At 36.5% G+C, this 24989-nt stretch overlaps 1 protein-coding gene across 1 annotated transcript in view; it reads left to right on the top strand.

Moving 5' to 3' along the window:
• CEP128 (centrosomal protein 128) overlaps positions 1-24989 on the top strand; it is a 437527-nt gene that overhangs the window by 63532 nt on the left and 349006 nt on the right. The window contains exon 8 of the mRNA XM_060293645.1: positions 164-280. Within this exon, the coding sequence (XP_060149628.1) occupies positions 164-280 (117 nt within the window). The remainder of the gene's footprint in view (positions 1-163; positions 281-24989) is intronic.

Below are 24989 nucleotides of genomic sequence, written 5' to 3'. Positions count from 1 at the left end.
TGTGACCTGTTTTATAATAGTGTCATTAAAAAAGGATTCTACAAATAAGCCAATCTTAAATGCTTTAGGCGATAGTGTATCTGGCGTAAAATATCTCTTCAGTTTTAGTCTTTTTTTTGCCTAACAGTTCTGTAATCTCACTTTTCTCTTTATTCATGTTAAGGTTTCAGATCGGGTAGAGCGACGGCTTCAAGAAATACAAAGAGAGATGCGTACAGAAAGAGAGCTGGTGGAAAGACGGCAGGATCAACTGGGACTTATTTCTTTGCAGCTACAGGAGGTTTGTGAAAAATACCTTCTTGGAATGTAAATCTTGAGTTTTGGTGGTTATTTAGCTATTGTTAAAATCGTTATAATTCTTTAGTTGTTGCAGGTGAAAGTATAGTTCAGTCTGTAGAAGTATAGCATATTGGTTATAGTTCATTGTGTGAAGACAAGCCTACCTGGTTCAAACCCAGAATCTACGCCTTACTGGCTGTGTGACCTTGGGCAAGTTCCTTCACTTCTAGGCCCATTTCCTCTGTGGAAAATGGAAATAATAATAGTATTTACTTGATCACATTGGTGCAGGGGTAAATAAGTTAATGTGGGTAAAGCACTTAACGTAGTGTCTAGCATGTGCTGAATACATGTTAACTGGAAGTATAATTATTTGGATTAATTTTCTTTGGTGTGAACTAGACCAGGGGTAAACAAACTGGTCTATGGGCTGAATCTGTCCCATTGCCGATTTTTGTAAATAAAGTTTTATTGAAACGCAGCCACTCCCATTCATTTTCAGTTTGTCTGTGGGTGCTTTTGGGACACACCGTTGGCAGAGTTGAGATGTTGTGAAAAAGACCATATGGCCCACAAAGCTTAAAATTAGTATTGACTGGCCCTTTATAGAAAAAGTTTGCAGATCCCTGGCCTAGACTATCATCAAACCAATTCAAAACGGAGGTTACTTACACTTTAGGTAACCTGTTTATTTCGAAATTTTACACTTATGAAGAAGTTGAATAATTAGAACAAAGAATTTCTGTATATCCTTTACCTCGGTTCCCCCAGTATTCATATTTTACCAGACTTGCTTTATTGTTTTATATATGTATCTCCATATATACGTATATCTAAAAATTTTTTTGAGCTAGTTGTTGACATGATGTAAATACTTTTAAATCTAAATAATACGGTGTGTACATTCTCTTCTGTAGTCACAGGAAATTAACATTGGGTCAATACTATGATTTAACCTATAGGGTTTTTAAAAATTTTTTATTTTACATCTTTATTGGAGTATAATTGCTTTACAATGTTGTGTTAGTTTCTGCTGTATAACAGGGTGAATCAACTATATGTATACATATATCTCCATATCCCCTCCCTCTTGAGTCTCCCCCACCACCCTCCCTATCCCACCCCTCTAGGTGGTCACAAAGCACAGAGCTGATCTCCCTGTGCTATGTGGCTGATTCCCGTTAGCTATCTGTTTTATATTTGGTAGTGTATATATGTCAATGCAACTCTCTCACTTCATCCCATCTTACCCTTCCACCTCCCCATATCCTCAAGTCCATTCTGTACGTCTGTGTCTTTATTCCTGTCCTACCCCTAGGTTCATCAGAACCCTTCTTTTTCTTCTTTTTTTTTAGTTTCCACATATATGTGTTAGCATATGGTATTTGTTTTTCTCTTTCTAACTTACTTCACTCTGTATGAGAGACTCTATGTCCATCCATCTCACTACAAATAACTCAATTTTGTTTCTTTTTATGGCTGAGTAATATTCCATTGTATATATGTGCCATATCTTTATTCATTCATCTGTCGATGGACACTTGGGTTGCTTCCATGTCCTGGCTATTGTAAATAGAGCTGCAATGAACATTTTGGTACGTGGCTCTTTTTGAATTATGGTTTTCTCAGTGTATATGCCCAGTAGTGGGATTTCTGGGTCACATGATAGTTCTATTTTAAGTTTTTTAAGGAACCTCCATACTACTCTCCATAGTGGCTGTATCAATTTACATTCCCACCAACAGTGCAAGAGGGTTTGCTTTCTTCCACACCCTCTCCAGGATTCACTGTTTGTAGATTTTTTGATGATGGCCATTCTTACTGTTGTGAGGTGATACCTCATTGTGGTTTTGATGTGCATTTCTCTAATGATTAGTGATGTTGAACATCCTTTCATGTGTTTGTTGGCAATCTGTATATCTTCTTTGGAGAAATGTCAGTTTAGGTCTTCTGCCCATTTTTGGATTGTGTTGTTTGTTTTTTTGATCTTGAGCCTGCATGAGCTGCTTGTAAATTTTGGAGAATAATCCTTTGTCAGTTGCTTTGTTTGCAAATGTTTCTCCCATTCTGAGGGTTGTCTTTTTGTCTTGTTTATGGTTTCCTTTGCTGTGCAGAAGCTTGTAAGTTTCACTAGGTCCCATTTGTTTATTTATTTATTTTTTTCCATTTGCCTAAGAGGTGGGTCAAAAAGGATCTTGCTGTGATTTATGTCAGAGTGTTCTGCCTATGTTTTCCTCTATGAGTTTTATAATGTCTGGCCTTATATTTAGGTCTTTAATCCATTTTGAGCTTATTTTTGTGTGTGGTCTTAGGACGTGTTCTAATTTCATTCTTTTACATATAGCTGCCCGGTTTTCCCAGCACCACTTATTGAAGAGGCTGTCTTTTCTATATTGTATATTCTTGCCTCCTTTCAAAGATAAGGTGACCATATGTGTGTTGGTTTATCTCTGGGCTTTCTATCCTGTTCCACTGATCTATGTTTCTGTTTTTGTGCCAGCACCATATTGTCTTGATTACTGTAGCTTTGTAGTATAGTCTGAAGTCTGGGAGCCTGATTCCTCCAGCTCCTTTTTTCTTTCTCAAGATTGCTTTGACTATTCGGGGTCTTTTGTGTTTGCATACAAGTTGTGAAATTGTTTGTTCTAGTTCTGTGGTAGTGGTAGTTTGATAGGGACTGCATTGAATCTGTAGAGTGCTTTGGGTAGTATACTCATTTTCACAATGTTGATTCTTCCAATCCAAGAACATGGTATATCTCTCCATCTGTTGTATCATCTTTAATTTCTTTCATCAGTGTCTTAAAGTTTTCTGCATACAGGTCTTTTGTCTCCTTAGGTAGGTTTATTCCTAGGTATTTTATTCTTCTTGTTGCAGTGGTAAATGGGAGTATTTCCTTAATTTCACTTTCAGATTTTTCATCATTAGTGTATAGGAATGCAAGAGATTTCTGTGCATTAATTTTGTGTCCTGCTACTTTACCAAATTCATTGATTAGCTGTAGTAGTTTTCTGGTAGCATCTTTAGGATTCTCTATGTATAGTATCATGTCATCTGCAAACAGTGACAGTTTTACTTCTTCTTTTCCCATTTGGATTCCTTTTATTTCTTTTTTCTTCTCTGACTGCTGTGGCTAAAACTTCTAAAACTATGCTGAATAATAGTGGTAAGAGTGAGCAACCATGTCTTGTTCCTGATATTAAAGGAAATGGTTTCAGTTTTTCACCATTGAGAACGATGTTGGCTGTGAGTTTGTCATATATGGCCTTTATTATGTTGAGGTAAGTTCCCTCTATGCCTACTTTCTGGAGCGTTTTTATCATAAATGGGTGTTGAATTTTGTCAAGCTTTTTCTGCATCTATTGAGATGATCATATGGTTTTTCTCCTTTGGTTTGTTAATATGGTGTATCACATTGATTGATTTGCCTATATTGAAGAATCCTTGCATTCCTTGGATAAACCCTACTTGATCATGGTGTAGGATCCTTTTAACGTGCTGTTGTATTCTATTAGCTAGTATTTTGTTGAGGATTTTTTCATCGATATTCATCAGTGATATTGGTCTGTAGTTTTCTTTTTTTTGTGAGTCTTTGTCTGATTTTGGTATCAGGGTGATGGTGGCCTCGTAGAATGAGTTTGGGAGTGTTCCTCCCTCTGCTATATTTTGGAAGAGTTTGAGAAGGATGGGTGTTAGCTCTTCTCTAAATGTTTGATAGAATTTGCCTGTGAAGCTATCTGGTCCTGGGCTTTTGTTTGTTGGAAGAGTTTTAATCACAGTTTCAATTTCAGTGCTTGATTGGTCTGTTTATATTTTTCTCTTTCTTTGTGGTTCAGTCTCGGAAGCTTGTGCTTTTCTAAGAACTGGTCCATTTCTTCCAGGTTGTCCATTTTATTGGCATAGAGTTGCTTGTAGTAATCTCTCACGATCCTTTGTATTTCTGCAGTGTCAGTTGTTTCTTCTCCTTTTTCATTTCTAATTCTGTTGATTTGAGTCTTCTCCCTTTTTTTCTTGATGAGTCTGGCTAATGGTTATCAATTTTGTTTATCTTCTCAAAAAACCAGCTTTTAGTTTTATTGATCTTTGCTGTTGTTTCCTTCATTTCTTTTTCATTTATTTCTGATCTGATCTTTCTGATTTCTTTCCTTCTGCTAATTTTGGGTTTTTTTTGTTCTCTCTCTAATTGCTTTAGGTATAAGTTTAGGTTGTTTATTTGAGATTTTTCTTGTTTTTTGTTTGATGGGTTTTTACCTTGCTCCTCCTTCTGCTATGTGTTTGTCTGTCTTCTCAGTTTGCTTAACTTAGTGTGTTTTGTGTCTCCTTTTCTCAGTCTACAGGTTCATAGTTCCCGTTGTTATTGGTGTCTGCCCCCAGTGGCTAAGGTTGGTTCAGGGGCTTGTGTAGGCTTCTTGGTGGAGGTGACTGGTGCCTGTGTTCTGTTGGGTTGGGCTCGATCTTGTCTTTCTGGTGGGCGGGACCACATCCGGTGGTGTGTTTTGGGGTGTCTGTGAACTTGGTATGATTTTAGGCAGACTCTCTGCTAATGGGTGGGGTTGTGCTCCTATCTTGCTAGTTGTTTGGCATGGGGTGTCCAGCACTGGAGCTTGCTGGCTCTTGAGTAGAGCTGGGTCTTAGCATTGAGATGGAGGTCTCTGGGAGAGCTCTTGCCAATTGATATTACGTGGGGTCTGGAGGTCTCTCGTGGTCCAGTGTCCTTAACTTGGCTCTCCCACCTCAGAGGCTCAGACCTGACAGCAGTTTGGAGCACCAAGACCCTGTCTACCACACGGCTCAGAAGAAGAGGGAGAAAAACAGAAAGAAAAAATAAAATAATTAAAAAAATAAAATAATTAAAGTAAAATAATTATTAACATAAAAAATTAGGAAGTAAAGAAAGAAGAAGAGAGCAACGAAACCAATAAACAAATCCACCAATGATATCAAGTGCTAAAAACTATACTAAGACAAACATAAAAATCAGAAACAAGGCAGTCACAGACAGCAAACCCCAAGTCTACAGTTGCTCCCAAAGTCCACTGCCTCACTTTTGGGATGACTCGTTGTCTATTCAGGTATTCCACAGATGCAGGGTACATCAAGTTGACTCTGGGGATTTAATCCACTGCTCCTGAGGCTTCACGGAGTAATTTCCCTTTCTCTTCTTTGTTTGCACAGCTCCTGGGGTTCAGCTTCGGTTTTGGCCTCACCTCTGTGTTTAGGTTGCCTAAGGGTGTCTGTTCCCTGCCCACACAGGAGGGGATTAAAGTAGCAGCTGATTAGGGGCCTCTGGCTCACTTAGGCCGGGAGGAGGGAGGGGTATGGAATGCGGGGCGAGCCTGTGGCGGCAGAGGCTGGCATGACATTGCAGCAGCCTGGGGCATGCTGTGTGTTCTCCCAGGGAAGTTGTCCCTGGATCACGGAACCCTGGCAGTGGCGGGCTGCATAGGCTCCCAGGAGGAGGGATGTGGATAGTGACCTGTGCTCGCACACAGGGTTCGTGGTGGCTGCAGCAGCAGCGTTAGCATTTCAGCCCATCTCTGGTGTCCGCACTGATAGCTGTGGCTCGTGCCTGTCTCTGAAGATTGTTTAGGCGGTGCTCTGAATCCCCTTTCCTCTTGCGCCCCGAAATGATGGTCTCTTGACTCTTAGACAGTTCCAGACTTTTTCCTGGACTCCCTCTCGGCTAGCTGTAGCACACTAGCCCCCTTCAGGCTGTGTTTATGCAGCCAACCCCAGTCCTCTCCTTGCCGTCTGACCTCTGAAGCCCGAGCCTCAGCTCCTAACCCCCACCCGCCCCAGCGGGTGAACAGACAAGCCTCGGGCTGGTGGGTGCTGGTTGGCACCGAACCTCTGTGCGGGAATCTCTCTGCTTTGCCCTTTGCTCCCCTGTTGCTGAGCTCTCCTCTGTGGCTCCAAAGCTTCCCCGCCCACCCCCTGTCTCTGCCAGTGAAGAGGCTTCCTCGTGTGTGGAAACCTTTCCTCCTTCACAGCTCCCTCCCACTGGTGCAGGTCCCATCCCTATTCTTTTGTCTCTGTTTTTCCTTTTGCCCTACCCAGGTATGTGGGGAGTTTCTTGCCTTTTGGGAGGTCTGAGGTCTTCTGCCAGTGTTCAGTAGGTGTTCTGTAGAAGTTGTTCCACATGTAGATGTACTTTTGATGTATTTTTGGGGAGGAAGGTGATCTCCATGTCTTACTCCTCCACCATCTTGAAGCACCCTCCAACCTATAGGTTTTATTCTAATTTTGCCACTTAAAGTTCTTTTCTGGTCCAAGATACAATACAGGATTACATATAGCATTTGACCATCATGTCTCTTTAGTCTCCTTTAATCTGGAACAGGTTTTCAGTTTTTCTTTGTCATTCATGACCTTGACAGTTTGGCAGAGTACTAGCCAGTTATTTTGTAGAATGTCTTTTGTTTTAGGTTTGTTGATTTTTTTCCTCATGACTAGATTAGGTTATAGGCTTTTGGCAGGAAACCCAGAGAATTGTTGCGTTTTTCCCAGGATATCATATCGGGGGCATGTAGTGTTGATTTGTCCCAATACTGGTAGAAACTGAACATTGGTTAAGGTGTTGCTTGCCAGGCTTCTCTACTGTGAAGTTACTGTATTATGCCTTTTAAATTATTTGTCTTATGGGGAGGCTCTTTAAAACTTGAAAATTGCTTATTTCTCATCAAATTTTCACCTACAAATTTTAGCAGCTATTGATGATTCTTTTGTGAAACAGTTACTGCTATAGGTGATACTAAACAGTGATTTAAAAAATATTCTGTCATTTCTTTCACATTTATTAGTTGGATTCCTACTGTCAGGAAGGGCTTGTCTTTTTCTCCACTCATTCATTCATTGATTCATTCATTATTATTGGTATAGGTTTGTGAATTCTCATTATATTGTTTATGTTTTACAACTGTCCTAGAAAACTTGTGTTTCCTTTTAAATGTTTCTTAGATTTATAAAGTGTAAAAAATTAGAAACAGCAAGAAAACCAAAAGATTTAAAACCAAAACGAACGTTTTTTTCTTTTACAAAGTGGTTTTCTCTAAAAGTGATGTTCTACAGATGCACTTATGTGTGCTTGAAGATCATTAACCCTTTTAAATTGACAGATTAAAAATTTTTTTAAGTATTAGGAGACATGCCAGTTGAAAATTAGGAACAAAAATTGCAAACCTGAAATTATAATGTAAGCTGACAGAAAACAAAAGCAGATCTTTCTAAAATTCCATTTCACAAAAGGAAGCATACCCTTGTTAGTCGGTAATTACTTTGAAGAGGATACTTTGTTGAATAATTAGATACAGCATGTGGGTAGCCTTTTTTTTAAACCTTGATTTTTATACATTTTTTCTCAAAGCACATTGCATCTGGTGAGCATAAGAATAGTACTGAAATGACAATTGTTCTTTTTTGCGAGAGAGAATTAGAGAAGTTTTCCATGCTTATATTCTATTCTCTTTGCAGGATGCACAAAATTACAAAGAAAGAGGGAGAGGAAGATTGCTTCCCACCCCTATTCTTGAGAAACCAGAGCCTGAATATTTGCATTGTAATTGTCAATTTGACTAAAAGCTTGAGCAGTGGTTTGGAATTCCATCTCTGACAGTACAATAGAGGATCACTATTGATAAGAAATGTTTAATTTCATATTTTGTCACTTTAATGTAAGTGGTGACCTATATGCTTTTAATAGGTGGTTTTGGATTAAACAGTGCAATGGAAACTGGAAAGGATTAATTTAGCCTGATGCGTTTTCCTACTCACAAGTTAAGTGGCTTAGACTATTCTGGAAGGGTCACGTTTAAGGAGAGAAAATACTTTGCTTTCTTTTTGATATTAAAAAATACATATGGCTATATCTATACTGTATGATAATAGTAATTTATATATTTTGTTTCTGGCTATGGTGAAAAATTGAATCTGTGGGTGAGTAAGTAGGCCTGGACTTTTAGCCACTATGTTCTCCTGCCTCCCTAAAATGTATAATTCAGTGTTAGTGAAAATTATGACATTCAAAAGTCATAATCTCTTAATTAGCAGTAATCATTAAAAATTCCAGAATGTTGGAGATTTCTAGGTATAATGTATTATAGGGTGTCAATCTGTGGTTTTGGCTAATAAAACTTGCTTCTTTTTAGTGATCTAATGAGGTTCTTAGGTCCTCGGAGCTTTATCTGTTCCCATTTAATGAAAATCACAGTATTAGTCATTGGAAATTGGTTGAGGGAAAGCCACTCTCCTTTTCTTGTTTAGAGTTTTTAAAGAATTGTTCACTCTTTTCTGTTCCTTTTTTTCTTCTCCTTCTTTTCTTTCTTCCTGGTCTAAGCAAAAGGGCTAAGCTCATGCTCTGGAATCCACTTCCCTTGGTGAAGCTCAACTACTCATGTGCTACTGCTGGCACATGAACGTCAGATTTTCTTAACTTGGTGAGGGCCTTATCTGGCCTTCAGAACTCATATATCACATTTTAAACAACATTGTTTTCATTTCTCAGTAAAGGTCTCTTTAGAGAGATGAATGTTTTATTAGTTGTGCAATAATATTCTTTTCACATACCTTTAAAAAAAATCTCTCTATATATTTTTAACTAAGGTATAGTTGATTTACAGTGTTCTGTTAGTTTCTGGTGTACAGCAAAGTGATTCAGTTATATATATATATATATATATGTATTTTTTTCAGATTATTTTCCATTATAGGTTATTGTAAGATATTGAATATAGTTCCCTGTGCTATACAGCAGGACTTTGTTGTTTATCTATTTTGTATATAGTACTGTGTATCTGTTAATTCGAAACTCCTAATTTATCCGTCCTCTGCCCCCTTTCCCCTTTGGTAACCATAAGTTTGTTTTCTATGTCTGTGAGTCTATTTCTGTTTTGTAAATTCATTTGTATCATTTTTCTTTTTTAGATTCCACATATAAGTGATATCAGGTGATATTTGTCTTTCTCAGACTTACTTCACTTAGTACGATCATCTTTAGTTCCATCCATTTTGCTGCAAATGGCATTATTTCATTCTTCTTTATGGTTGAGTAATATTCCATTGTATATATGTACCACATCTTCTTTATCCATTTCTCTATTGATGGACATTTAGGTTGCTTCCGTGTCTTGGCTATTGTAAATAATGCTGCTTTGAACATTGGGGTGCATGTATCTTTTCAAATTAGAGTTTTTTCTTCTCCAGATATATGGAAAGAGTGGCATTGCTGGACCATATGGTAATGCTACTTTTAGTTTTTTAAAGAACCTCCATACTGTTCTTCATAGTGGCGGTACCAATTTACATTCCCACCAACAATGTAGGAGTGTTCCCTTTTCTCCACATTCTATCCAGCATTTATTATTTGTAGACTTTTTGATGATGGCCATTCTGACCGGGATGAGGTGATACCTCATTGTAGTTTTTTTTTTTTTTTTTTGCGGTACACGGGCCTCTCACTGTTGTGGCCTCTCCTATTGTGGAGCACAGGCTCTGGACGCGCAGGCTCAGCGGCCATGGCTCACGGGCCCAGCTGCTCCGCGGCATGTGGGATCCTCCCAGACCAGGGCACGAACCTGTATCCCCTGCATCGGCCGGCAGACTCTCAACCACGGCGCCACCAGGGAGTCCCTCGTTGTAGTTTTGATTTGCATTTCTCTAATAATTAGTGTTGTTGAGCATCTTTTCACTGTAGGTAATCTGTTTGTCTTCCTTGGAGAAATGTCTCTTTAGGGCTTCTGCCCAGTTTTTGATTGGGTTGTTTGTTTTTTGGATATTGAGCTGTATGAGCAGTTTGTATATTTTGGAAAATAATCCCCTTTCGGTCGCATCCTTTGCAAATATTTTCTCCCATTCCATAGGTCATATTTTTGTTTTGTTTATGGTTTCCTTTGTTGTGCAAAAGCTTTTAAGTTTAATTAGGTCCCATTAGTTTATTTTTGCTTTTATTTCCATTACTCTAGGAGGCAGATCGAAAAAAATATTGCTGTGATTTATGTGAAAGAGTGTACTGCCTAAGTTTTCCTCTAGGAATTTTAGAATATCTGTTCCTATTGGGTTGACCAAACAGTTCCTTTGGTTTTTAAAGTAAAAATGAAAGACACATTTTTCATTTTCACCAAGAACTTTATTGAACAACGGATTCACCATTTTGTTCCACTACCTTCTGCCATTTTTTCATGCAGCTTCATAATTCCATCTTCCTAAAACATTTTATCTTTTTGAGCAAAGAACTGTTCCAGGTGTTTTTTACAGTCTTCCAGAAAATTGGCATTTTTTCCATTAAGAGAATTCTGTAAAGACCAAAATAAATGGCAATCTGAAGGTGCAATGTCTGGTGAATACGGCAGATGAATCAGAACTTCCCAGCCAAGCTGTAACAGTTTTTGCCTGGTCATCAAAGAAACATGTTGTGTTGCGGTATCCTGATGGAAGATTATGCGTTTTCTGTTGACTAATTCCAGACGCTTTTCGTCGAGTGCTGCTTTCAGTTGGTCTAATTGGGAGCAGTACTTCTTGGAATTAATCGTTTGGTTTTCCGGAAAAAGCTCATAATAGAGGACTCCCTTCCATTCCCACCATGTACACAACTTCACCTTCTTTGGGTGAAGACCGGCCTTTGGTGTGGCTGGTGGTGGTTCGTTTCACTTGCCCCACCATCTCTTCCGTTCCACATTGTTGTACAGTATCCACTTTTCATCACCCATCACAATTTGTTTTAAAAACAGAACATTTTCGTTATGTTTAAGTAGAGAATCGCATGGGGAAATATGGTCAAGAAGGTTTTTTTTGCTTAGCTTATGTGGAACCCAAACATCAAAGCGATTAACGTAACCAAGCTGGTGCAAATGATTTTCAACGCTTGATTTGGATATTTTGAATATGTGAGCTATCTCCCATGTGGTGTAATGTTGATTGTTCTCTATAAATGTCTCTATTTGATCGCTATCAACTTCAACTGGTCTACCCGACCCTGGAGCATTGACCAGTGAGAAATCTCCAGCACAAAACTTCGCAAACCACTTTGGACATGTTCACTTAGTCACAGTGCCTTGTCCATACACTGTACAAATCTTTTTCTGTGTTTCAGTTGCATTTTTACCTTTCTTGAAATAATAAATCATAATAGGCCGAAAACATTGTTTTTTTTCTTCCATCTTCAATATTAAAATGGCTATACAAAAATTCACCAGTTTTGGTAAGTTTGTTTTAAAATGCACACTGATATGACAGCTGTCACAATACAGTCTAACAAAATTGTTTCGAATGAAGTTAAAGACAACTAAGTGCTACTGGAGCCATCTTACGGAAAAAAACAAATGCACTTTTTGGTCAACCCAATACATTTAGGTCTTTAATCCATTTCGAGTTTATTTTTGTGTATGGTGTTAGAGAATGTTCAAATTCCATTCTTTTACAGGTAGCTGTCCAATTTTCCCAGCACCACTCATATAGCTCTTTTAAATTTTGAATGGTTGTTCTCTGAACTTTTACTAATTGCATTCAAATATTAAGCCTGTAACCATCAGTCTTTCCTTGTTGAACCAGTGTGAAAACAATAAAGTGTTTGTTTAACATTAGGGTACATTTATTGTCTTACTAATTCCTTTTGATCAGACACTTGATAGTAAGGTAACTTTGATTAGTTAAATTTAGCGGCATGAGGTAGGAACGGACATGATGAAAGAGGTATTTATTAGACGGTAAGCCCAAATCAGAACTCTTTTGCAGGTACAGAATTTACATAAATCTTAGATAACATTTCTAACTCTTGACTATGGCATCTTGGGAATTCCTGACTTGTTTTTCTTATTAGCTCTTTCTTATAAATTGAATGTTATTTGTTCAATTGAATTCCATAAAATGAAAATCATGAGATAAATGCTGGGTGTATATTTGTATATGTTTTTCAGAGCATTTTGTAGCATATTAAAATACTAGTTCCCTGATCTTCCCCCACCAAGAATATTCCATGCTTGCATATAACCTAAAGTGAATCAGGTTCCTTAAGGTTTAAAACTGTTTCATGGAGAATGGGGCAGGCAGGGCATGGAATCTTAATAGAAGATAGTGAAGTCTAAGTGAGGAATTGAGTGTAATGTGGGAGCTAGGCTCAGTGGTTTTCAGTCTGTGCTCTGATAGAAAACCAGATTATGTGAGTCTTGTCAATAAAATAAGGCCATATACAGAAAAATTAATTGATAGATTTATTTCCCCCAGTATTTTCCTTCATCTTTTGGCATCTGTATCAATTGTGAAAAACCTAATGAACAAATAGCTATTCGTTCCTTCCCAGAAATGTCATTGTGGCTCCAGAGATGCTGACTGATATGGCTACTTCAACTAAGAAAAGCCTTGGGTACTGTTTATTAATGTATTTAGAGTGGACTCATTAAGGGAGAAGCTTCCACTGAAGCCAAGAATGTTTTCCTAATGTCCTCTTAATAGCTTTACCATCTCCCTTGAGACTTCTGAGCCAGTTCAGAGGAGATCCTAGTCCGCTAAATGTTTTAACATGGCCTCCTTAACCCTTTCTCCCGCTCTTCCTTTAGAGACTCCCCTACTTGATTTGGAATTATGGAGGCCTTTCTGAGTCTGCTAGATTTTAGACTCCCTTCACTTACCTTTCCAAGGATGAATTGCAAAACTTTTGTAGGTATGCCCCACATTTCCACATATTTACTTCATAGTATAAGCTTCCCTTTCCTGATTGATATTATTAGATACTTTTTTTTAAGTGCACATTAAATCACCCTCACATTGAACATACCAATAGCCTCCCTGGACGTTGAGAAAAAACAGTGGAATTTACAAGTAAAGGAGAGTTTAAAAGTAAAACACAAGTTCTGAGGAAAGCCCAAGGAAAGCTCGGAGGAGGCGCCTCAGTTTTGCAATTGTTGGGATATGAGCTGTAGAATTCAGTCCTTTGTCAGGCTTAGGTGACCAGGTGGAGTATAATAGGCAGAGAGTGACCCAGGCAGGGTGACACACAGGGCCCCAGACTAACAAGGGGCTGAAAGCACTGAATATCACACCAGAAAAACCACATATGTACTACTCTGTAGGAGAACGTGCGTAGCAAGGGAAAATTCAAAAACTTATGCTCTAGTGTTCGTTCTTTAGGGGGTGAAACTGTGTGTGTAGAAGAAATTTGGGCCTTATTTTGAGTCACGATTTTTATTCTTTTAATGAACCTTAATCCCATTGACTATTTTTCTCCTTCTTCTGCAAAGATGGCTTTTTTCTTTTCACTGTTCAGTTTCTGGTAATATATACTATGTGAGGTGAGGTTTTTAGTCTCAGATTATTACTGTTAATTACCACTTCTTGATGTATTGTTGCTTTTAATTGTACTTGTTTGGAGAATTTTTTATTTCTAGCATTTAACATAGTAGGCTCTTAATAAATATTTGTTGAATTCTTTAAGTAGTGACTGTACTGATGCATTGGTTTTTAAAATAAATTTATCTATTTATTTATTTATATTTTTGGCTGCGTTGGGTCTTCGTTGCTGCGCACGGGCTTTCTCCAGTTGCAGCGAGCAGGGGCTACTCTTCGTCGTGGTGCATGGTCTTCTCATTGTGGTGGCTTTTCTTGCTGCGGAGCACGGGCTCTAGGTGTGTGGGCTTCAGTAGTTGTGGCGTGCGGGCTCAGTAGTTGTGGCTCACGGGCTCTAGAGTGCAGGCTCAGTAGTTGTGCCACACGGGCTTAGTTGCTCCGCAGCATGTGGGATCTTCCTGGACCAGGGCTCAAGCCTGTGTCCCCTGCACTGGCAGGCGGATTGTTAACCACTATGCCACCAGGGAAGACCCTGATGCATTGTTTTGATCCAATGTTTAACTAGTTTTTTTTCTCATATGGTTGTTTTCTTTTAACATTTGCATTTAGTATAAAAAGTATTTTTTACATTTAATTTAAATAAATGCATAACTAAATGTGTTCCTATCATAAATGCTTGTACAAACAGCCTCTTTTTTTAAATGCATCTTTATTTATTTGCTTGGCTCATTGTTTCCCTGTTTCTTCCCCTCTGTTCTTTTCACCATCAGTCACTACCCCTACTCCCTAAAGTAAAAAGAATGAGTGTAAACAGCCTGGGATATCCCTTTATATTTTTCTTTGTGCTCTTAATTATCCTGGACAGATACATATAAACTATTAATATATACACCTTTGTGTGTGTGTATATATATATATATATAGGGGCTTTTTTTGGTATGTTTTTATTTTAATAAAAACTGATGACATTGTATATACATTTCTGCATCTTGCTTTCTTCTCTCATCAATACTTTCTGGAAATTCCTCCAACTAGCTGATGTTGTTCCAACTTAATCTTTTATTACCATGGACAGATCTTTTATTATAATAGATGTTACCAGATTATTTTTCCAAATGGTTCTGACTCTCCACGTTTCTGTCAGCAAAATGGCTGAGAGTGGCCCTTTTCCCCGCATTCCTACCGTTAATAGTGGTTATAATTCTTTTTAATTTTTGCCAAGCTGATGAGAATTAAGTGTTAACTCATTTTTATGTTTATTTGCATTTCCTATTAGTGAATTTGAACATCTTTTCACAGATTTGCTGGCAGTTTTCATTTGTGCCTATACAGATGGCCTGTTTATAAATTTTGCTCATTTAAAAATACTGGATTATTTGAGTTTTCTTCCAGGAATTTAACTTTTTTACTGGCAGGAGGAAGGAGTCTTAAGTTATTTCTTATGTGACTGATGAGTTGCCTCAGCATCCTTTCTGAATAATTTCTTCTTTTCCCTCTGGTTTAAATGCCATTTCTGCTTTACAGTGTTGCATGATATCTGTCTGAGTTCTATGTGCTTTGATCTGTTTGTTTATCCCTGAACTGATAACATGTTGTCTCCATTATTAGAGCTTTCATTATAATTTGGTAAATGATAATGAAAGTCTCTTGTCATGTTCCATGAAAAATTCTGCGGGCATTTTGATTGTAATTGTATTAGATATGTAGATTAATTTGAAGATAAGGTGTTTTCTAATGTTCTTCAATAATGTTTTATAATTGTCTTATAACAATCTCGTACATCTTAGACTTATTCCTTGGTACCTTATGGTTTTTCTTTTTAATTGTTTGTGGGGGATATTTTCTTTTATTGCAACTCTGATTGGTTATTTGTAGTATACAGGAGTGCAGTTGGTTTTGTATGTGGCTCTTTTATCCAGCATTTTTGCTTAATGATCTTATTAGCTCTTATAATTTGTTAGTAGCTTTACTGACATATTGTCTACTGTGTAGCTAATCATATCATTTGAAATTAATGGCAATTTAACTTCTTTTCTTATAATTCTTCTTTTGTTGTGGTTTTATTGCATTGGCTAGAAACTCAAATGCAATGTTGAATATAAGCAAAGATAGCAAGAATCCTTGTTTTACTCTGATACTTATAGAAATGCTTCTAAAGTGTTAACCTTATGGTTTGGTGTTTGCTCCTGGTTTTGAGTGCTATCCTTTATCAGATAGAGAATATTGCCTTCTATTTGTGGGTTGCCAAGAGAGGTTGATTTTTTAAAAAACGATGAATGGGTTGTGAAATTTATCAAATATTCTTGCTGCTGTCTTTCTCTTTAAATATTTAAATACATTTGACTCTATCAGTAGATTCTGAGCTCTCCTTGCATTCATTCCTGAGAGCTTTATTTGGCCATAATATATTATTTTTTTGTACATTGCTGAATTAATTTCCTTGTCTTTTCTTTAGTATGTTTATATTTATGTTTATGATTGAGACCAGTTGTATGTTCTTTGCATTACCTTTTTTGGTTTTGAAAGCAAGGTTACATTAATCTCATAAAATGAATTAGATAGATTCCTTCTTTTTCTCTTCCCTGGCTGTTTAAGAGAAGGATTGTTTATTTCTTGAATGTGTGTTAAAATTCACTCATGTAATCATTGGTACCTGTTGTCTTCTTGGTGGCTGAGAGTTTCAACTTCTTCAGTATTTTTTGGTTTATATCAATATAACCTTTTTATTTTTTAAGTCAGTTTGGTAATTATTCCTGATTTTTTTTTTTTTTTTTTTTTTTGCGGTACGCCGGCCTCTTACTGTTGTGGCCTCTTCTGTTGCGGAGCACAGGCTCCGGACGCGCAGGCTCAGCGGCCATGGCTCACGGACCTAGCCGCTCCGCGGCACGTGGGATCTTCCCGGACCGGGATACGAAGCCGTGTCTCCTGCATCGGCAGGCGGACTCCTAACTACTGCGCCACGAGGGAAGCCCTCCTGATTTTATAAGTTATCCATTTTGTTGTGTTTTGATATTTAAAGAAGCATTCATAAGCCCTGCTATATTATTTTTTCAATCTTGTACTGAAGCTGTGTATCCTTTCTCTTTAATATTATTTAGTTATTTTTTTCTCTTTTTCTTTATTAGTCTTACTAGACATGATTATTTTATTAGTTTTCGTTTTGACTAGCTTTGTTTATTACTTCATCAACTTCCACCTTTAATGCTATTGCTTTTTTTCTGATTTTTCATTTTTAGGATTGCTGTTTTATTTTTCAGACTTGCAAGTTAAATAATTGACTTGTCTGTTTTTTAAAATAAATGCCGTAAATTCATGAACAAATTACCCTGTGTTTTGAGATGCTATTATTTTATGATAGTTTATTTCTAAATTTCATAATTTCTATTATGGTTTCTTCTATAATTCAAGACTTAGGAGTGCCTTTTGGAATTTTCAAATATGTATGTACGCTTAATTTTTAACTTTTTACAATTTATCTTTAAATTCCTTTGAAATTTGTTGAAACTTCCCATTTGGCTTAGTACCATTGTTGGTTATTTGGTATTTTATGAGTAAAAAAATTAAACATTTTCTGGGTTTTTTTTTTTAATGTTTATGTGTGACGCTACAAATTTTTCTAAGAAATACATATTCCAGGCACAGTGATTTCCTCTTATTGTCTTATTCGACCATTTTTCTTCTGATTCTCAGTGTAACTTATCCTTTTTCATCCTTCAGGTTTAATTGCCACCTCTTCAGAGAAAACTTTCCTGCCCCCTTTTCTAAAATAGCCCCTTTCTGCCCCGTTGTTCCTTGTCATTGTCATGTTACTTTATTTTTTAATAGTACTTTACATCACCTATAGTTGTGATTTGTCTACTTATGTTATTGTGTGTTTTCTCATATAGCATAACTACTTAGGTTACTGTATTGAATAGTTCTTCCTCCACTGGCAGGAACTTCATCCATCATGCCTGTTTCTAGGGCTGTGGTATGGTGTTTATCACACCACAGACATTCTGTGAATAGTCATTGGAAAATGAAGGCTGCTTTCAAATGTAAATAACCACTTAGCTGCATATAATGTTCTTGGTAAAAAAAAAAAAAAAGTTTTCTTTCGAAGGTTTGTATACATTTTTGTATTATTCTGTGGATCTTATTCTTGCAGAGCAGAAAGTGCAAATCAACAAATTTTAACTTCTTTGAAGTTTAATATGTAACAGTTTAAATGATTTAAACCAAATCCCACATTCTTCAAGAATTCAGACAATCACAATTAAGTTTTAAATATTTCAACTTTATAAAAACATTTTGTTATAGGTTACTGTTTTTTCAAATTATGTCAAAAATTTAGGACAGCTGGATTTCTGCTCTCTTTGTGTCTAGCAGACAAAGTTAGAAAAAGAATTAGAGCTGCACAGATACATGAAATCTAAAAGTAAGACCTCTTGAAATAATTATGGATTTCTGAAACCATGTTAATTCAGCTGTGTGGATGTAGATAAATGACACTTTATGGAATTTTCCCAGTATGGGTCAATAGCTGGTGCTGATTGACTTGGGTTTGGGGACATTGCAAATAATGGACAGAAAAGACTTTTTAAGAGACTTTGCAGGTACAGTTTTTTCTTTTGTAATTTTCAAGACGTGTGTAAGGAAAGTTCTTTTAAGGTTTTTCACATAATTTGCATTACATGTTTCAAATTTTGATGATAAAAATCATAGGATAAATACTTAGTATGAATGAATTAGTACATGTTTCTGACCACTAGTCGTCAGTATTGAACCATCAGTTGTGACCCTGCAGGCATTGTTTACTAAAGTTGCTAAACTTTGTTGAAAAATGATTATAATATATACACATACCTCATCTCCTAGGGCTCCCTGAAAATACACTTGGCCACAGATATTGCAACTTGAAAAATCTAATTATTTAACTATTGCTATTTGAAAACTTAAATTTGAAATGGTGTTGCTTTCCACTGTTGAAAAATAAAATATGACGTATGGAGTATTACATATTAAGACATCTGTTATGTTTAACACTAAAACTGTCATTTCTATGCCTTTTGGTCAGAGTTTCTTTGAGGCTTTCTATTCAGGGTTATAATTCCTTTCTTCCTCTCTCTCTCCCTCCTGCTGAGGAAAAATCTTTTTATGTGTAGTAAAACAAAAACTACAATTTGATATGAGAGTTTATTTCACTGGAGTCATATAGTCTTATGCCATTTTCCACATTTCATATTTCTAAGCTATACAGAAGTATACCAAAGATATGTTCTCTAAATTTTTATATTATATAGATCTAAAACACTTTTCCCTAGTTATCATTTTCTTCTCCTTAATAATCATTGCCTTTGCACCCTGTTGTCTACTCACCCCAGTTATATTTATTTTCCACTGATGTTCTAATGCTGTTTGTTCTTCGTCTGGCTAATCTTGTTTGCTTTTCTTTACTTGTTAGAAAAGCATTTTTTTTTAGCTCTGTCATGACTCATTGCATTTCTAGTGAATTTACATTTTTATTCAGTACCCTGGATCGTTTTTTTCTTTCTTTCTTTCTTCCTTCCTTCCTCCCTCTCTCCCTCCCTCCCTTTCTTTCTTTCTTTCTTTTCTTCCTTCCTCCCTTCCTTCCTTCCTCTCTTCCTTCCTTCCTTTCTTCCTTCTTTTCTCTCTTTTTTTTATACTGCAGCTGTAGTTTTATTTATTGCTCAAGAAAAGAGAAACTGCTTAGGTTTTTCTAACATACCCTTGCCCACATTATGACCAGGTTAGAACAGTATTTGCAGCTGTAACCTTATTATGTAGTTTTTTGGTGGGCCTCATATGGCAGTGAGAAAAAGTTACGCCTTTTCATGTTTATTTTCTGAGGTTGAGAACCTGAAGTGCTGCTCACCAGTATCAGTCTTGGATGGGGATCAAGTCAGAGTGATTCTGTGAGTCAGAGCCACAACAAAGCCTGGGCAGACTTGGTCTCTGGAGCTCCATTTCCTGATCCTTCCCCTCCTGACTTGTGAACTTGTATAGAAGTTGCTAAACCTTACCTCTTTGTGTGGTTCATCTTAATAAGTAGTTCATATGATTTATTTCTTTTTAAAAAGATGGCTACTTATCTTGATAGTAAAATAATTTTAGTTTTATATGAAAAATTTTTTGTGTTTCTTTTATGTCCTCGCCGTCTCTGTTTCTTCCGTTCTTCACATCCAGTTCATCATTAAATTCTGTCAGCTGTATCTTGAAAATATTTTAAATGATAACAACTCACTCCTTTTATCACTTCTACTCTCATTTATCATCCTGTGACTCTTGTCTCCTGCCTGGGCTAGTGGAGTAGCCTCCTTGCTTCCATTCTTACTTCCCTGCAGTCTTTTCCCCATAGAATCAGATAATGCCACTTCTTTCTTCAAAACCCTTCAGTGCTTTCTTTATCACATTCAGGATGGAATCTAAAACCTTCAGCCTAAAAGGCCCCTCTGAGATGGTCCCTGCCTGCCATCTTACTCTGATTCTGTCATTCTTCCACTTGCCTACTCTAGGCCAACTACACTCGCCTGGCTTTTCCATGGACATGTCAGGCACCCTCCTGCTTCTGGACATTTGTACTTTCCATTCCCAGAGCCAGGGATTTTCAACTCTGAAAACAGTTGCATTGCTTATGCCCTCCTATCGCTCAGAGCTCTACTTCAGAAAGGCCTTATTAGTTATTCTACATAATACACCCCTTCTTCACTCCTGAGCCCCTTACACTGCTGTATTTTTTTTCTTTATAACACTTCTCCTTACTTGTCATCTGTCAGCTATCTGTCCCCCTGAGCAGAATGCAGGCTTTATGAAGGAAGGCACTTAGTCTGTTTTGCTCATTGCTGTATCTCCAGCACCTAGAACAGTGCCTGGCATAGGTCTAGTAAGTGTTTCTTGAAGGAATGAATGTTATATGCTATGTTGTCAGAACTATTCATAGTGAAATATTCATTTGACCAATACCCTCATGGACCTATCATGTGCCAGGTGCTGTGCTGGGGACTAGGGATTTAAAAATACTTAAAATGATGTATTGCTCTTTAGGGCTCTCAGTTTAGTTGGGAAAATAGAAATGTTAACAGTCATTGTAATTCAATAAGTGTGTTATTTCAGCTTTGCATAGACTCTAGACTAGCCCGTACAGGAAATAGTTACCCCTTCTTTGCCCTTTGGAAAATTTGGGTGAAAGAGATTGTGCATTTTCAAATTATTTTAGGCAGTTCTTTTATGAATGTGATTCTACCCTGTGGCTTATTGCTACTTGATAAGCACTTTACCAATCTGTGGCTGAAATACTAATTTAAATTCTGACCCACTATACTTTTGATTCACAACATAGCTCTTTGTCTTATTTTATGCCATGCTAATTATTTTCTTCTCTCTTTTATGTTTGTTACCTGTGGATTATTTTTTTCTTTGCAAGGTTAGAGTAAATACTTTTTTTCTGTAAGGTTGTGAAAAGTCTGTTAATGTCAACATGCTGAAAGAAAGGAAGTAGATGGAAACAAATGACTGGATATTAGGGGATTTGTCTTTCACAGGTGGTTGAACACTATTTGGCACAGCTGGAAATGCGCAAGTCCCAGACATATCGTGTTCTTTAGTCTTCTTCCTTAGCCTTTTCCTTGATTCCCCCCCCCTTGCCTCACATGCCCACCCACTTATTTAACATAAAGTCTATTTTATTAGGCTTTGATCATTTAGATGACAACAAAACACTTTATTCTTTGTGTGGAAAGTATTTTTTTCCCTGAACTTCTTACAGAAGTTGGAAGAGATCTTAGATGTTGTCTCTTTCAACCTTGTACTCATCCAGTACTTGAATTTCCATTCACAGTGCAAACTTCCTGCATGGTTTGTGGATATTAAGGACAAGTCTCCACAAGCCATGCTATCTTTTTCGTATTGGGAAATATTGAGAATAATAGCTAGCTGGATTAAAGAATGTTCCATTTTGATACTGTTTTTCAGGGGGTTACTGTTTAATATTGATAAAACAAAAGCTGAACATTTAGAAATGTATTCCACATCAGAGAAGAGGTAACATGTCAACTGTTAGCCTGCTGGTTAAGGCCTTTGGATTCCTTTGAAGGGTGCAGTTCTGTGAGAGGATGTGTGTATGTAAGTTGTCCTGAAATTCTTATAGTCTCATTTCTATATAATTAACACTCATGTCATGTCTTGTTAGGCTTTTTACTTTATAAAAAAAAATTACCTAAGGCTTTTAATCATTACATGCTTGTAATGTACTTTCTATCCTCTTTCACCTCCCCATTTCAACTTTCTCCAAAATTCTCCCATGTATACTAACTTACATTTTCTTATTATTCAAGTGTTTTCGAATAGTGTGCATTTTTCAGGGTGTCTTTCTGGGTTGATCACTTTGCTTATAGTTTCCTTGGTCCTACCCTCATTGAAGTTAGTCCTCGTACAATTTTTTTTCTCTTTTTTTTTTTTCATGCTTATTTGCTCTCGGTTCTCGAAGAGTTACTACTTATTCTATTAGGGCCATTATGGTCTCCGACTCATTTTTTGTTTCACCTGTTCTTTCAGCATATGCATAGGAGTTCTTATAAAGCATCTTGAATTCTCATTGGAAATAGTTGAGATTTACATTATAGATAAATACTCACATTGCTTCTGTGAGTTGCATTTAAATCTGACACATGTTTTATGTTCATACTACATATGATTAGATCTCAAAGTATTGTTTAATCACATTTCTTTTCCTATGTGTGCATATTTTTTCTTGCCAATATTGTCATTGTAAATTATAACAAATAAGGCTAGCATGAGTCTGTGTGATCCCTTTGTGTAGGGACTGTATGAAAATAGACATTTAATTTTGTTAATGCTATGATGATGATGAAAAATGTTTGTGCTCTTGTTGACTGAACAGCTGTCTGACAATAGACTGAGATTTTCTGAGTGCAGGACTTGTTTAATTTCTACTTTATGCTTTTCTTGAAGAGTGGAATGTTTCTATCTATGTTTTCAGCAAATTTATCCTAGACCATCTGTTTATAAAGCCCTATTTCCGTCATTATCAATTAATATTTATTGGGTAACTACTGAGTGCATAGTAATATTGTGCAAACAAAGATGACTTTGCTACAAATAGACTTATTCATAGATTTGGTACTGTTTTATTTTGATTAGAAAAAAGCAAAAGAAACAACCCCCTCTCCCCCAAAATCCAAAGGCGTAAAATAATACCCTCTAACTCTGAACAATGAAAGATGTTGTATATTTACAGGACATTCTGCTCAAATACATATAAAACTTGAGAAATTCTAAATTAAATTTCCATAATTATCTATGATCTTCTGTTTGTCAACAATTCTAACTCCGTGGTCCTGCATTTAGAAAGTCAAATGAAGTATCATATTGCTCTGGGATTTCTAATAAAACTATGAGTCTCTTTTTTGAGAGGAAACTACTCAGATAAAAACAGACCCTCCACTAAGAGTGGTTGCTTTTTGATTTTGAAGGAAATCCTGGAAAGTGTACTTGTTGGGCTCACATTTAACTTTACTTGCAAGATTTTTATTAAGTAAAAGATTGCATAAAAATACAATCCATTCCAGTAAAAGCAATGGCATTTAGGAGAATAATACTCATTACCATTGTTGCTTTTGAATTAAAGAAGTCAAAGGACTTATATGTCTTTTCAGCATACCAACTTTGTAGGCAATAATTAAGGTTTTGTTTTGCAGATTGACAAATTTAATAACGTTTGAAGAACGAAATCCTGACACTAGTCAATAGGGGTTTTACTTTTGCATTATTTTTATAGTCATGGTAATGGATTTTCGCTGATTCATCCATGGTCTCTGGCCTGCTTAGTCTTCCGTGTGGCCTTTGGCTAAGGTTTAGGGTAAAGGCTATGGCCATGGAAGAGAGCAAAGGGAATTGGTTCTTGTGGTGATTGAACCCATGGCCTTGGCTGGCTTCATTGGCACAGGGTACCCTAACCAGTCACAGACTCCATAAATATGGACGTAGTGGAACCAGTGAGTTTATTTATTTATCAGGGAAAATAGATCAGTAATATGTGCTCATCTGTTCTACCACAATAATTACTATAAAGCTTTTTGGATTCCTGAAATAATGATCACCTTATCATAAGAAGAAGGAGAAAAAAAAAAAAAAAGAAAAAGACATCTAGGCCATTCTCAAAGAGAAGCTTTGAGTTTTATGTTTCAAAACCTCAGGTATCTTTAAAGAACATTATTTAGGATTACACTTACCATCAGAAGTAATACCAATGTACTTAACTACTGATAAATCTTACTTAACCACATGATACCTGATATTACTCTACTCTTTGCAAAACAAGGATGGTTGCAACTTGTGACTCTACTCACTATGTGCTTACCACTTCCATCTGGAAAATACACATAGTTCACCTGGCAGCAAGTCTTTAGAATCTCTCCCTTTGATATCCCCAAAATCTGTATGGTGTCATAACGGTGATGATCAATATTGGATTCTCTTCTGACTTCTGTCACGCAGTTCTACTTTCACTTATTAAAGTGTTTTAAAATTGTAGATGTTGGTATGGAATTTTTGTTCCTTGGTATTGCCTGAAAAATAAATTTCTTTGAATAATTTAAGTAACAATCACTTAGCTATTTCTGAGATATTGGTTCAGGGATTTAGAATATGAATGTATTGTTTTCTGCCTTGAAAAGAAACTTAATTTTTTGTTTTGTTTTGGTTTTTGTTGGCACAGATGATCCCCAACTGGATGAACTTAAAGGCTAAAATTTTCCATGACTTTAGCTAGTTTTCATGTGGGAGGAATCTCTAACTTGATTTCGGAAAAAACAAAATTTAGAAATTCACAGAACTTGACAGAAATAAAATCTATGTTAATTTAAATGAGTAGTATTAGTTATGAGCAATAAAATCCTGCTGTATTATGTGTATATATTCCTTTTCAAAATGCGTATTTTTCTATTGATGTTTGGTTTTGGAGCTGTGATTTAGGTTTACAGAAGAGAATTTTGGAAATGGACACCAGATTTTTATATTAAAAAAAAATTCCAGTTAAGTCAGGTTCCAATTACAGTGTTTTATACATACTGAGTACTTAGTAATGTTTTTCCTTGATTTGAAATATAACATGTCCTTAAGGCTATTTAAGTTTTTAAAATATATAAACATAGACAACTTATAACTTCAGTTTATAGCTTATGTGGTCTAATTTGGATCAGAATATCACTATATTGTGAAGCTTAAAATATTTGCTGATTTTTATTTTGTACCTACATGAAGAATGATTATAAACTAGATGACTTTGAAGTCATGAAAAGACATAGAGGAAGCTTAAAGGTATATTACTAAGTGAAAGAAGCTAATTTGAAAAGATCACATACTGTAGGATTTCGACTGCATGACATTCTGGAAAAAAAAATATGGAAATAGTAAAAACA

Source organism: Globicephala melas, chromosome 2 (assembly GCF_963455315.2).
Source record: "Globicephala melas chromosome 2, mGloMel1.2, whole genome shotgun sequence".
Taxonomy (NCBI): Eukaryota; Metazoa; Chordata; class Mammalia; order Artiodactyla; family Delphinidae; genus Globicephala; species Globicephala melas.
The sequence above is the reverse complement of the archived record's forward strand: the minus strand, read 5'-3'. Positions and strand labels throughout refer to the sequence as shown.